Below are 15650 nucleotides of genomic sequence, written 5' to 3' on the forward strand. Positions count from 1 at the left end.
GCCAGGACCAGCTTCCAGCTGACCTTTCAACCCCAATCCCTCTGTACAGACAGACATATGGTCCAGGAATAGCGGCCCACGCGCACACGGCCATGAGGCAGATTTGCTGGCCAGCTTTGGCTCCGGCCGCCGGGAGGAGTGGTGCTTGCGCACACCCACCGCAGCCTGGTCTCCGTCCATCACCAAACCCCTCTTATCTCTTCGTGATGATAAACGGACACTCTCTGAAACTGTGTCCTTCATTCCCTCGCTCTTTGTCTGTCTTGCCTGCTCCATTGTAACGGCCACAGCAATCAAGACTAGGCCACATACCTTATCCAGAGCTTGGACCCGGAACCCAGGGCAGTGCCGGACAGTGCTGGACAAGAGGGGGACCTCGTCAATGGCCATTTGGGTGGATAAACTCCCTCTACAAAGTCCTACTTTGTCCCAGAACCTCGACCTACCTTTCTGTCTCTAACCCACTCACATTGACCCGTTTCCCTGGAACCCATTAACAGAAAAGAAAATGAATCTGCAACTTCTTGAGGGTCCCACGTTCTGAAGGGGCGGGTGGGTGCCACCAGCTCTGCTAGTTAACAGGGTGAGGATGACATCGATGCATGTCCATCTGCAGTGCTGTCCAGGCCCCCAGTCCTCTGAGGGATCGCACAGCCTCTTGGATCCCATGACTAGGAAGTTCACAGGTCCCTTTCCCACGGTCTCTTGGACTCTACCCTACCACCCACGACAGCACAGACAACACTGCCTTGCAGTCACCTGTATGATGGGACCCCCCCCCCCGAGGACCCCCAGGGGCACTGATTCACTCCTAATTCTTCACATCCTCACACCGTTTCTCTGCAGTCTCTTCTACTGAACCCGCACAGCCTACCTCTCCGCCCACCAATGTTGGAGTCTAGCCGCAAGGAGTTCGCAGGCCGGTGGGTATTAGTGGGCCTGACGTGCGCAGAGACCTTCCTGTGCTCTTCTGGTTTTGTCTGGACTTAGGCGCCCCTGTGAGATGCCACAAGGAAAGCCCGCCCTGGGCAACTACTGCTCCTTCAGTCTGGGCCCCGAGGAGTAGACGCAGACCCCGGCCTCAGCCTCGCTGGGCTCACCCACCATCCAGGCAGAACCATCCTAGCCGACACAGAAACATAGGAGTGCAGAAAAATAATGTGTATATGATTTTGTGACACATGACAAATTGGGGACTGGTTGTTATACAGCCTCACCACAGCGAGAGCAGACTGCCACACACTGCCATCTCTGCGGGACGTTGTGAGAAGGAAGTGAATGGTGTTGGACCACTCTGTTGCCTCAGAAGCAATGCTGTGTCCACCAGGCACAGCCCTCTCTCCTGAGATCCACAAAGTCACGGCCAGGCTGAACCATTAGAACCCCAGACCCCTAGACCACGAGGCGTCCTCGGTCTGTCAGGGTTGCCCTGTCTGAGGACACACTTAGGGAAGACCCCACAGGAGGGAAGTCTGCAGAGACAGCCCAAGCTCTGCTCCAGCAGTGCCTGGGTGAGGCTGGTGATGGTGGCCGGGAGGATACCTACCTGAGAGCCAGGCGGGGCCACCAGGTTGATCCCAGGAGGGGCCGCCAGCGCTCCTGAGGGCGGGCCCATGGCCGATGTGATGACACGATACGGAGAGCCCAGGGCATTGAGGGGTGTCCCCACCGCACTCAGAGTCCGCGGGGCACTCACTGGAGTGTCCGTGTAGCCGGGGTGGCTGTCCATGGGCTTCCCTGTGGACAAGGCTGCTGACGGGCTCATGGACGTGGAGCCAGAGTGGCCAGGGGAGCCTGCAGGGAGAAGAACACAGGTGAGGGGGCTGGGGGACCATGGGCAGAGCCCCCACCAGGATTATTTCTTGTGCCCTTCCCTTCCTTCCAGCCACACCTGACCCCTGTGAGCCAAGGTGCTCACTCCTGCACCAAGCTGACAGAATAAAGACCAGCAAGGGACACAGAGGGGCGAGGCCTGCAGCAGGACGGGCCCCCTCCCTGATGCTTGAGTTCTCTGGTCCCTACCTGGAGTCTACCTTCAACTGTATCAAATCAGCCAGGGCCCTAGGGGGCCTAGGCCATGCAGCCAGGGAAAACAAGTTGATAGCAATCCCCCAGGTAGGGGGTGGAGAGCTCAGGGCTGCTCCAGAATTCCCTGCTTCAAAGCCACGTTGCTGTGAGGTTGGGGCAGGGCTGAGCCTGCGCGTCAGGAGAAATTCACTCACTCATTCATTCATCAAGGTGTCAGAGACAGTGCCAGGTCATGGGCACTCAGAGCCCAGGAGAGGATGGTTCTCCCCCCGCCCCCAACTCCAGCAACCGTCAAGCTGTTCTCGGTCTCCTCCAGGGTCCGTTTTTGTGTTGTTTTAGATTCCACATCTAAGTGAGACTTCATGGTATTTTGTCTTTCTCTGTCTGACTTACTTCGTGTTAGCATAGTGCCCTCAAGGTCTACCCATGCGGTCCCAAAACAGCAGGGTTTCCCCCCCTTTGTGTGGCTGAGCCATAGTATACGTTTTCCCCATCTTTCTCCACTCATCTATGAGTGGACACCTAGATTGCTTCCAGATCCTGGCTGTTGTGAGTGATGCTACAATGAACTCAGGGGTACAGGTGTTTTTTTGAGTTAAAGCCTTCCCTGTGAACTCTCCCTAAGCACCCCCCCCCCAGAAAACTGTGACCCTCCAGGCATCCTACCTCCATAGAGTTTCAATCTATCGGGACAATTGTCTCATAAACAGAGGTAAATCCTGATAGCCATGTTCTATGTCCCACAGCTGGGGAGGAACACATCCTGTGGGTCCACAAGGCATGGCACAGGGGTTCAAACAAACACTCAGACACGTGGGACGTGGCCTAAATTGCATTGGGCAGTCTCCACCCATTGACTCACTTTATCCCGTGAGGATCCTGCCAGCCTTGTACAGCTGAGGGCACTTAGGCTCGGTCTCACCCCCATGCAGCCCTCAGTTCCAGGAAGACTTGTCCCCTACCTCTGTTGTCTAGCGAGTTCTTATTCATCCTTCAAGGTCTAACTGAAGTGTCATCTCTTCCAGGAAGGCTTCCCTGCTGCTCCTGGTTTGGTTTGATGTGTTTTTCTAAGAAAGAGTCTGTTCATTTCCCATCTCCTTCCATTAAACGGAGCGGGGAGTGTCCACTTTTGTTTGCCCACTTCAACTGCAGCACTGCCGGGGTCCTAAGTGGCCAGGCCCTGATTTAAACTCTCAGTCTGAAGCCCACACTCTCTCCAGCCTGTGCCATCCAGGACCACAGGGAGGGTCTGAAGAGCCCTCACAGCGCTGGGTACGGCATGTGGTGACTCAGTTCTGAAGTGATCTCAAATTGAACATTCATCTGAACAGAGGGGAGGAGGGCAGCTAAGAACCCAAGCCGGAAAAACCAAAAATCTTCCCAGGCGGCTACAGACTGGAAAGGATAATTTTAGACTCTTCTGGGGCCCAGGAAGGCAGTGACATTTAAAGAGGCCAGGGTATACCTGGAACCCAGCACTGAGACAACATGTGACCTGATAGAGGAGCCGTGAACTCCACTGGGAACCAGCTGTCCCCCCCATAACTATGCCATCTGAAGGGATTCACTGTCCCTCCCACCTTGCTTCTGCGGATCTCAGAGAGACGGTGCCTTTCCTCTCCACATCCGGCGGTGCCCCATATGTGTGTGATGCCAGACCCCGTGCAGCGGGCCAGACGGGGCTGAGACCATGGTCCACACACCCACCGATTCAGGAGTCCCCAAGGGGTGGAGCCTGTACCAGTGGGAAGGAACATTGTGAATGGCATTTCAGCTGGTACGGAGGCACGCTTTTAAAGAGCATTCATATCAATAGTTTTATATTTATTTTTAGCAGTTCCCTCTGTTTATAGCAAGTGATCGGGCTTCTATTTTTTTTTTCATGGAATCATCCTCCAAAAAATAGCTATTTAAGTATTCCAAAAAGAAGACTAGATTTACCTAAAGAAAAAGTTATCCTCACTATACAAGGACACTCAATAATGTAGGCTATCATGAAATGAGTCAGGCAAAGGCATGAAATTTAAGAAACATGGGCCAGCACAAAATAAATAAGTAAATAATACACACACACACACACACACACACACATACAAATGAACTTTAAAGAACACACAAGTTTTTTTCAAAAATAAAATGAGATGATGTGAGAGAGATTTGAAACTTAAAGTACGCTGATTTTATTATTATGGGTAACAATAAAAATTAAGACTATCAGAGTGTGCCTTGACTACTCACCAGTGAGAGGGAGTGAAATAGAGAGTTCAAGTTAGCTTTGCATTTAAAAAAAAGCCTTGGCCGGTGGACTCAGTGGTAGAGTGCTGGCCAGCATGTGGATGTCCCAGGTTCAATTCTTAGTCTGGGCACATAGGAGAAGCACCCATCTGCTTTTCAACCCTCCCCCCTATTGCTTCTCTCCCTCTCCCTCTCACTCTCTCTCTTCCCCTCCTGCAGCCATGGCTCGATTAGAGCAGTTGGCTCCGAGCACTGGGAATGACTCCATGGCCTCCACCTCAGGCTCTAAGAAGAGCTTGGGCCTGACCTGTGGTGGCGCAGTGGATAAAGCGTCAACCTGGAAACACTGAGGTTGCCGGTTCAAAACCCTGGGCTTGCCTGGTCAAGGCACATATGGGAGTTGATGCTTCCTGCTCCTCCCCCTTCTCTCTCTCTCTCTCTCTCTCTCACTCTCTCTCCCCTCTCTATAATGAATAAATTTTTTAAAAATCTTAAAAAAAAAAAAAGAAGAAGAGCTTGGTTGTCGAGCAATGAAGCAACACCCCAGATGGGCAGAGCATCGCCCCCTAATGGGCTTGCCAGGTGGATCCCAGTCAGGGTGCATACAGGAGTCTGTCTCTGCCTCCCCTCCTCTCACTGAATAAAAAATAAATAATGTGGTTTTATTTCTGCTGAGTCAATAACCCAGAAGAGGTAGGCTAGCTCATCACCACATTTTTTTTTAATGAAAATTTGGAAGAATAAAGCCATCTTAGGCAAATGCATCTTGGTTCTTGCCCCCCTTCCATCCCCATGACACAGAAACATCCTTCAGAAACGAATAGCTTTGCTTTTAGACAAGGTCAGAACAGCGATGGCTTTGAGGGCAAAAGTGTTTCTCCGAGGGACCGCCATCCATTCTCACAAGCAAACACCAGAGCTTATCAGTCCATGATGTTTTCACCACCAGCTCCTCGATCTCACTCATTTTTTATTTTGTTTTTTTTTTTTTGTAGCCGCACAGGAACCATAGCTGGTTTCCCGAAGGCACCAGAGGTGTGCCAGAAACATTTTCTCTACTGCTGCGCCCTGGTCCCGAGTCTGGTTCTCCGTGCTTCTGCACCCCGTCAGTCTCGCTCCTCCCCGGCCCTATGCCCTCTAGACCCTACATGCCCGCTGCCAGACGCCCGGGAAACGCACTATGCTGTCCCACACAGTTCATTCCACCCGCTCAGGGGATGCTTTTTATAAAAAACAAACCTGTCTGGTGAGAAAGGGCTGGTGGGATTCCTCAGAAGCTTTGCTTCCCTTCTACAATGTTTCCACATTCCCAGGCCTCCTCCTCAGTCCTGGGGAAGGACCCTCCCAGCCCGGTTTCATGAACAGCACGGAGGCCGCAGGTGCCAACATGGGCGCTCTGGGATGATCTGAGTCTGAACCGGGAGGAGCCCAGTCATCCACGGGACCAAGGAGACCTTTGAGTTTTCAGAGTGTCACCAGGAACCGGAGCTGCAGGGACTCCACAGAGTGCATGCACTACCGTGACTCCTAAAGTCCCTGCGGGCAGTGGAGCACCAGAGCGCCAGGTGGGCAGGCCGGGAGCAGACCAGGCTCTGAAGCCAAAAGGCCACGGCTTAGATTTGAGCCGCGGTTTCCTCACCCGTCTGTGGAGACACTCACGACCCCTAGCCTGGGGGTTGGGGGGGAGTAGCAGCTGCCATTACTCACTGTGCTACGATGGTTGTGGGGGCGGGACTGTGTCTGGCCAGAATGCTACTGCAGATCAAGTACCTAAAAGAATTTAGCCTTAGCCCAGCCAACAGTAAATGCCCCACTGAAGATGGCCATGGCCATGCTGGTAGGGACATTCTATGTTTATAATACTGACTTCTCTGTTGGTTAGTAATGGGGTCTCTCCATCATCCCAGCCACTCTAGCCTCTCCCCTAGGACCCCCCAGATACCCCCAGAGTGGCACCCAGAGGTCCTCCGCACTGACTCCCACACTGGAGGCCTACTGGCTTTCACATATTCTTTTTTATTTTCTTTTTGACAGAGAGAGGGACAGATATAGACAGACAGACAGGAAGGGAGAGATGAGTAGCATCAATTCTTCATTGCAGCCCCTTAGTTGTTCATTGATTGCTTTCTCATATATGCCTTGACCGGGGGGGGGGGGGGGGGTTATAGCAGAGCAAGTGACCTCTTGCTCAAGCCAGTGACCTTGGGCTTCAAGCCAGCAACCATGGGGTCATGTCTATGATCTCATGCTCAAGCCAGTGACCCTGCACTCAAGCTGGTGAGCTCATGCTCAAGCTGGCCACCTCGGGGTTTCAAACCCGGGTCCTCTGCATCCCAGTCCAGTGCTCTATCCACTGTACCACCACCTGATAAGGCTCACATATTCTCAATTTCATCCCCTTGCTGCTAACAGCTACCACTGTGGTGTCCAGCACTGTGCCTGGAACATGGTAAATGCTGAAAAAATATTTGTTGACTAATTAATGAATGGGATAAATATTTTTTTGCCAATCAATATATTCAACCATATAGAGAGTTTAATCAATAGAAATTATTTGCATAAGAAATCTATGTCCTTGATGTTTCCCCAGCCCCAAACCTGTGACATCTCCGAATAAGGAAGTGTGTGTGTGCATGTGTGCGTGTGTGCGTGTGTGCGTGTGTGTGTGTGTGTGTGTGTGTGTGTTGAAGGGGGACTTACTGAGAAAGAGAAACTGGGTACTTAGAACTAGAGAATTCTTACCAAGGTGAGGAAGTTGCTTAGCAACCTCGCCCTCAGCCAATGAAAGCAAAATGCCACGCATGGGTCTATCCGATTGGACCCAGGCAGCCTGGCGTTCCCACCCCTTTGCTGTTGTGCAGGGCAGAGAGTTTGCTGTCCCATTAGCAACAGTGCTAAGGATGGAAACTTGCAATGAATCATTGATAATGGTTGATACCCACCCATGGTGGGGGGGGGGGCAGAGGGAAACACTTGCTATTTCTAAGCGTCAGCGTCCTCCCTCTGAAGTCAGGGGGCAGCTCAGGTCCTTTCCCACTCAACCCCTCCCTCCCCACAGTGGGCTCCATCGGACAGCCAGATCCATGCCTTTTCTCCTGGGGAGGGATGCGGGGCAAGCCTGAGCACCAGAGACTACCCGCCCACCTGGCCCCGTTCTTCCTGCCCCAGCTTAGGCAGGAAGACTCACACATCCTTCCCAGCTTGGCTTGTGCTGCACAGACAGGCTGTCTGTCGGGTGAGGTCAGCACGTCATCTCCCCTACTGAGGGACAGCCACAGCAACAGTAGATAGTATCGGGCGAGCGATGACCAGGAGCCCAACACGGCTTGAAACGCTTTATGGATATTGATGCATTTCGTGCCTACCGCCGTGAGGCTGGAACACGTACGTTGCTCTTCAACAGATGCAAAAACCGGTGGGCAGAGAAATTGCTCAGCCCAGCATGCTGGTCGCTGGTCACTGGTACAGGTGGCGCCCAGGTCTCGGGGAGAGGCAGCAGGAGCGGATTCTGATCCCCGCCTCGCGTGTCCTGACCCCCTCTGTGCAGTCCCTGATAGTGGTTCCTCAGTCACCTTTTATTTTTAAATCTGTAGAAGACATCTCTTTTTCTTTTTAGTTGAATCTATTGGGTGACACTAGTTAAGATAATTATACAGGCTCCAGGTGCCCGATTCTACAACACATCCCTGTACAGCGCACTGTGCATTCACCCTCCTTAAGCCAAGTCTCCGTCCATCACCATTTATCCCGCACACGCACCCCCATACCCTCCTCCCCCTCCCCCCATCCCCACCCCGGTAATCGCCACACTGTTGTCCATGTCTGTGTGTAAAAGACATTTCTTCTGAGAATCTGAATTCCGGACAAAGAATGTTGAACTTTTAGAAGAAGCCTACACAAAATTAGGTTGTTTCCTCCTGATACATCAGCAACCCTAATAATAAGGAAGGGGGAAAACCCCTTTAAAACAGTATTGTTCCAGTTTGTCTATAGTTGTGTGACTTAAAATATCCCTGTTCTACTGAGGTATAAGCTACAAACTTTGGTAAAGTTGGGGGGGGGGGGAATCATTTAAAAAAAAAAACCCACAAAACACAAAAATCCCTAAGTTGTAGTTTCCTTGGTTCATCTACAGTAACTATAAAACATTTTTCATTTAGAAAAGTGGGGGGGGGGGTATTCTTTAATCTCCTTGTCATTCTCAATCGACACATTGAAAATTCCATTTGAAGGATTAGCAAGACTCAGACCCGCCCAACACTCACCCCCACGGGAAGAACGGGCTGACTCCAACTCCTCCTGCACCATGTCTGTCCCCCTCCTGCCCTTCCCACCTAACTGGCAGCCCCTCTCAGGATTCGGGCCCTGGCACTTGCTGACGAGGACCCTCCGGACGGATCCTGACCCAGCCCCAGCCCCTCACAATCCCAGCCCCGCCCCGCTCAGTCCAGCCTCCCCCACCCTCCTCCACCTCCTCCTCCCGCAGGAGGGGCAGGGTCACTTGGCGCAGGGCATTGCCACACGCCTTTTTTATATCTGAATCGCTCCCTGCATATCCAAAAGCGCTCTCACACACGGCCATTCTGAGATGAGACAGGGAGAGCACAGACTCTGCGGGCGAACCCCTGTGGATCCCAGGACCCCAGACGCAGGGACTCTCAGGGAGTGGGGAGCAGAGGCAGAGCTGGCCTCTCTCTCTCTCTCTCTCTCTCTCTGAGAAATAAAGGAACTTGACGGAAGGGAGACCCTCCTTCTGCCCCCAGGCTCAGACCCCCTGGCCTCTCACATGAACGTGAGGACTCAGGGGTGCAGCCGCTGAAGGGCTGACCAACCCCCTTCCCAGCGTGCTGTCCCCAACCAGCCGGCCAGCCTCTCAGCGCCCATAAGGGGCAGCTCCAATTCCCCAAAAAGGAGTCTGGCTGGCTGGCTGTTCCTGTTGGGGGGCTGGCGTTGCCTCTTCCAGTGCAGGGAAGAGAGGGGTGGGTGGTCCCCTATCTTCCCCTCATTCCGCTCTCCCTCCCCTAAAATCTGCACCCATGGAAGGAGGGAAAAGCAGGCAGAGACTGATAAGCAGCCTCATTATTACCAGCATTATACATAATTATAGCAAAACCTCACTCATTTGGATGAGTTGAGAGAAAAAACCCGTCGAAATCCGTGACAAGTTGGCAGATTACTTTTAAATTACGATTTTATGACTTCTAAGTAACGCACGTCAAGAGTTTGTGTTCCAAGTTCTACAAGCTAATGGTTATTAAGTGGGGATTTTATAAAAATCTGCTTTCAAAGACTCTTTTGTAATTAACACCCCGTTAATATGCTAATGACGCTCCGACTATGCTTTTTAAATTGCTTGAAAACAGATGCAATTTAAATAGACTGCCACACTTCTACCATCTTACGTGCTTGAAGGTTGGTGGTGGTGGGGGGGTATTTATTTATTTTTTTGATGAATGAGCAAATACAAACAAACTAGCTCATACTGCGAAAATTTCATCACCATTCCAAGCTCACCGCATCATATATTAATAAGACCATAGTGCTTTTGGGGTTAGGAACCAGACTTTTGGGGACTGGAGGCACCACCTCATTTTACAGAAGAGAAAATATGTCCCAGAGTGGTGGTGTCCAACTGGCTCAAGGCCACACGGGACAAAAACCCGGGGGTCTTCTGGCTCACAGGTGTGGGCTTCTCTAACCCACTGAGAACCATGTCTCACTCACACGCTCTCTATAAATCTATGACTGCCATTTCCCCTAGTATCTGGTTCCATCAAAACGTATCTGCTGAGTGCCTACTAGGTGCCAAGTCCGGGCTGGGCACTGCGGAGACGCTGGCCCCTGCGGGAGACCACCATGGTCATTTCATTAGAGCTGCCAACTGGCTCAGAGTTTCCAGTAAGTCAGAAATTATCCCCACTTGACCAGGAGACAGGCTCCGAATGAAAAGGGTGACCCTTCAGAGGGCGTTGTGAATTATTACAGACCTAGGTTCCAAGTCTAGTCTAGCATAATGTCTGTCAATGTTTCTGCATGGAATTGATGGCATTTTGCTTACACACCACCTCTCCTCATCCCCACACCAAATTATGAACCTTGGTGGCACACGTGGGTATCATACCACCCCTAACACACGAGAGGCACAGGGCGTGGGGACAAGTGCACCCCTAACATGAACCAGCCCTGTTTTTCAAAACCAGCTCTGAATATGGGGCACCAGGCACCACTCGGTCCCTCGAGATGAGCGCCAGTGAGTGCTCCCGGCATCTGTGGAGGGTGCCCCCCACCTTGTTCCTGGAATCCCTGAATGCCAACTATGTCCGCACCAGCTCTTGAATCCAAGACCTCATTCCCTTTCTCTGTCTCGCAGGACTCTGTGGTCAGATGTGCTCTCCAGAGCCTCTGAACAGGACTCTCTGTCCCTAAAGACCACGGTCACCTTAAAATACAGTGACCAGCCCTGGCCGGTTGGCTCAGTGGTAGAGCGTCGGCCTGGCGTGCAGGAGTCCTGGGTTCGATTCCTGGCCAGGGCACACAGGAGAAGCGCCCATCTGCTTCTCCACCCCTCCCCCTCTCCTTCCTCTCTGTCTCTCTCTTCCCCTCCTGCAGCCGAGGCTCCACTGGAGCAAAGATGGACCGGGCACTGAGGATGGCTCCGTGGCCTCTGCCTCAGGCGCTAGGATGGCTCTGGATGCAATAGAGCGGCGCCCCGGATGGGCAGAGCATCGCCCCCTGGTGGGCGTGCCGGGTGGATCCCGGTCGGGCGCATGCAGGAGTCTGTCTGACTGCCTCCCCAGTTCCAGCTTCAGAAAAATACTAAATAAATAAATAAATAAATAAATAAATAAATAAATAAATAAAAATACAGTGACCGACATCTGTCCACTGTGACATCACTGTTGGGAGACACACATGGCATCATCTGTCCTCAGGTTAGGACCTTGGGTCACTCACTTCACCTGAGCCCCGAGAAATCTTTCCAGAAACAACCGACCTCCAAATGTTCTGCAGACTTCAGACCTTGTAACTAGTTTATAAGCGCCCCTCAGGGCAGAGGGCCTCCGTTCCCATGTCCCACCGTGTGCGGAATGGCTGACGGACTGGCATTTCCTGGGGCAGTCCCGGGTCTTCTATCCTTGCTGCTGACCTCTAACCTTTGCTCTGTCCACTCCCCCCCATATACATATTCCTAAGACTGAGAAAACACAGGAGACATGAGCTGCAAATCCTCCAAGAAAGAACCTGCATCGCCATGACATTAGTGACCAGTAAAAACAGGGACACGGGAGATGTCGAGTCCCAGAAATGAACCCCAGGCCACCAACCTCCCCAAAAAACATCCCCACGTATTTATTCAGCATCTCTGCTGTCGCGCCCCTGACTTCTTCTGAGTACCTTTTAAATTAACCATCACAGGCCCTTCCACATTGTAAGTTCAGATGTGGGACTCTGAAATCCCGTCTGGAGTCTGAGTTGGTCTTGAACCTGGGAGCTCTTGCTGTCTCCCTGGCCCTCCCTCGGTCACAGCCAGTGACAAGACAGGGGCCCCGTGGTCTCCTGAAGATGACGGGAATCAGAGGTCCCGGGTCACGGCTCTCGTTCTGCCAAATCTCACGCGTGGGGTGATTTATTGACAACTAATTTCCTGTGACTGGTGCAGAACCGATGTCCTACCACCTTCACTTCCTCGGCACAGCCAGGTGGACAGCCCGATGCTTTAGGAGGAGGCCGCCCCCTCTGAGAAAAAACCTGCCAACAAAATTCTGGCTGAAGTTAGTACCGCAGCCTCCACGTTTTCTGAAATGGGGAAGGGAGACTAACTCTAGTGTACATTATCATCTTCCAGGCTTTATTGTAGTGAGTCCCTACACTGTGGAAGGTGAACCCAGACCCTGTGTGGTTGGTATTGAGTGATTTTACCAAAGAGTGGGGGGGGGGGCAGGGGGACTGTCTGTGGCTTAGACCCCTCTCCTCTTCCTGCAGCCCCGATGGCCCATAGGGGGCTCAGGGATACCCAGCTGGAAGGCCACAAAGAGCTACAGACCCTGGGCCAGCCACTACACCTGTTTCCCAGGTGTCCTCATCTGTACTGAGGGGGGTCAGGTGACCTGCTGTTCCTTCTGTCTAGTTCTGAAGGTTCAGATCAGTGACAGGGGATGCCAGAGAAAAGCTGGCTTTGGGGACCCCTGCAAACAGGAGAACAATCAGGTATGGGAATAAACTTGTTCCAGAATGATCCCTGGGGGGGGGGGGGCTGGCACACCGCCCAGGAGGCGGCACAGGCCAGTGCCTTCATTGACACATTCTTATGCATTGATGACACGGGCTCTCTTGCTGGGACAGATCTGAGCAGCTAAGACAGAGATCCTACTGCTGGCAAAGCCTAGGATGTTTATTTACTACCTGGCTCTCTGGAGAAAAAGTTGGCTGACCCCTGCTCCAGAAGGTAACATGGAGTCCCATGTATTAGGATAAAGTGGGGTCCACCTAAACCAATCAGATTTTTGTGTATTAGCTCCCACCAGGTCCCGGTCCCCAGCCCCCACCCCCACCCCAGTCATTTTACGCATCTGCTGCAATTATTCGTGTTCAAAAGGAAAAAGTGCATTATGAGCCCTGTGTGAGCTGTGAGGAGCACAAAGTAAGCACAGCCTGGTCCGGCTCCCTGGGGCTGGACATTCCTGAGTAAAATGGGAAATGGGGGGTAATATAAGCACCCCTTCTCCGGGGACCCTTGACACTTTTAATTGAGATGGTGCGTCTCACTTGGCCCTGGCCAGTTGGCTCAGTGAATAGAGTGTCAGCCTGGCATATTGATTGATGTCCCAGGTTTGATTCCCAGTCAGGGCACACAGGAGAAGCAACCATCTGCTTCTCTCCCCCTCCCTCTCCCCCTTCTCTCCCTCTTCTCCTTCTGCAGCCAGTGTTTCTATTGGTTTGAGCATCGGCCCCAGGTGTTGAGGATAGCTTGGTTGGTTCGAGGGCATCAGCCTCAGGCGCTAAAAATAGCTCAGTTGATTCGAGCATCAGCCTCAGACGGGGGTTACCAGGTAGATCCTGGTCCAGGTGCATGCGGGAGTCTGCCTCACTATCTCCCTCCCCTCACTTAAAATGAAAGAAAAAAAAATAGATGGTGCACATCACACCCTTGGAAAAAGTTTCGGCACGTAGTAGGTGTCTTGATATATGCTGGTTATTCTTTTCGCTCTTGTGGAGATCTGTGAGTCAGGACCTGGGTCAGTCTCATGAGGGCTGCTCAAACCCAGGCATTCTAGAAAATAAACTGGCCTTCCCTGGGCCTCCATGTGTCCTGCTTTCAATGGCCCTGCTTCCTCTGGGGCTGGGACACCCCGGCCCCAGGTCTGGTGGCTGAGTTCTCTACAGCCACACCGGCTGCAGAATGCAGAGGAGGCAGAGGCAGGGAGCTGGCGGTCCCTGAGCTCATGTCTTCCCCACCACCCCCTCGCTCGCTGTTCAGCTCTCCATCTCTCGGAGAGACTGTAAATATTCCAGAAAAAAGTTTATACTAAATATGTGCCTTCCTAAATCTCATAAACAGCTACTCCTCTCGACGGAAGCCCTAACCACTAAGCACTTACACCCACAGGAGGTCCCCATCAGCCACCCACACATCTGCAGAGAGAAGAATATGTTCTGGCACGCACACGCTCCCCCCACACATGCATACACATGTGTACACATATCTTCATGTTGCCCACACACATGCACATTACACACACACACACACACGCACTCATACACATCATCATCATCATATTGCTCCCCCACACACACACACAAGCATCTCCAACTCCACCCCTCCCCTATGTTCATTCTTAGGCAGAAGAAGGACTATGTTACAGATGGTAAGGACTCTTGCAAATCAGGAGGCCCCCAGAAGAAGCCACCAATTAATTCTCCAAAGGTCACCACGGCCCCAGAGTGACCACTAAGCTACCCTGTGTTTTCCTCCTCAAAGGAGAGACCGTGAGTCTGCAGCCAGTAGTCTGTGCGGAGGCTGCAGGGACCCCGACCCCTCAGGTGGAGTGTGACACTGCCTGCAGCTCCCAGAGCAAGCCCACGCCCCTGGGAAGGCCACAGGGGCAGCGCAGTGGGTGCGGACTCTGCAGCCAGACGCCTGGTCCCAGTCCTCAACTGTGCCTTCCCTAGCACCGGAACCTTGAACACGGTGCTTCCCCGTACTGCCTCCGTGCCCTCATCCATAGGCGGAGCGTGGCAGTGATGGCACTAGTGCCCACTCAGAGGGTTGTTGTGAGGTTTACATTAGCTGAGCTGGTCAAGTACTGGCAGGGGTGGCGTGAGAAGAAGGAGAGCCCCCCCCCCCAATCGCCTTCGGGCCCTGCCGATTACCGCACAATTGGATGGGGGATTACAGGCTGTTTGCTGCCGGCTTCTCAGAAGAAGCAACTGTCTGATCCAGGCAAACAAATCCCTTCCGGAGCAGCTGGTAGAGCCAGGACTTGGCAGAGAAGATGAGGGTTCTCGCCTCATCACAGGGCAGGGCCGGAGTGGGCACAGTGGGCCCCTTTGTGGGGCTACTGCTATCACCCAGCCAGTCACCACCCTTTGGCCGATCTGATCAGCGTCTTGTTCAGATTGTCGGATACCGGTCCGACAGATGGAAGCATAGCCCCAGACACACATCCCAGGTGCTGATTCCCGAGGGTGACACCACTTCCCTGGGCATATCCCACACGAGTGAATTCCTGTAGCCCCTTAGGCCCCAGCTGCTAGTACGTAACAGGGCAGGGGGACATGCCAAGTGAGCCCAGGAGTGCTACACAACTCACTGCATCGTCGGGGCAAAGGCAGCTGGAGGCTGCAGGTGACATCCTCTCCTGCCTGTCATTTTCCCTGTCCCAGTGGGTAGGCCCTCCTGCATCCCCACTGTAGGTCCCCAGACTGACCTCCCTGCAGGTGGGGCCCCGTCCTCAGGCTCCTTGTCTCCTCAGCTCTTACCTGGCCATCAGCAACAAAATGAAATAAAATAATCATTCTCTCCCAGCAACGAGGAGACAGAGTAGCATCAGAGGGGACCGGGTTAACCAACCTCAATAACCTCTCCCCTCCCCTCCCGCATATCCACTTATTTACTTCCAGGCTGCGTACTGCCCTTGGGCTTCCTTTCATCTCAAATGGAATTGTGCCCAACTCCGGAGCTCGCAGGAACTCAGAGCTCCACAATGACGGCACTCTGAACCACCAACCTACCTACAGGCTTTGTGGTTGTCATTTTCTCTCCCCCCAGATCCCTAATTCACCCTTCCACAGTCGTGATGGGTGTTTAAACTCATCTGCCTGTTAGCACTTAGGTAAAATGGAGGGAGTGAACATATTAACTTTCATTAAGCACCCAGCATACCCAC

General features: G+C 52.7%; 1 protein-coding gene across 6 annotated transcripts in view; it reads right to left on the minus strand.

The window, feature by feature from the left end:
* RXRG (retinoid X receptor gamma) overlaps positions 1-15650 on the minus strand; it is a 150822-nt gene that overhangs the window by 20692 nt on the left and 114480 nt on the right. For all 6 annotated transcript variants that reach the window (XM_066371375.1, XM_066371378.1, XM_066371377.1 and 3 more), the window contains one exon: positions 1547-1794. In XM_066371375.1, coding sequence (XP_066227472.1) covers positions 1547-1765 — 219 coding nt within the window. In that variant the 5' untranslated portion in view covers positions 1766-1794. The remainder of the gene's footprint in view (positions 1-1546; positions 1795-15650) is intronic.

The sequence above is a fragment of the Saccopteryx leptura genome, chromosome 2 (genome assembly GCF_036850995.1).
Source record: "Saccopteryx leptura isolate mSacLep1 chromosome 2, mSacLep1_pri_phased_curated, whole genome shotgun sequence".
NCBI classification, from domain to species: domain Eukaryota; kingdom Metazoa; phylum Chordata; class Mammalia; order Chiroptera; family Emballonuridae; genus Saccopteryx; species Saccopteryx leptura.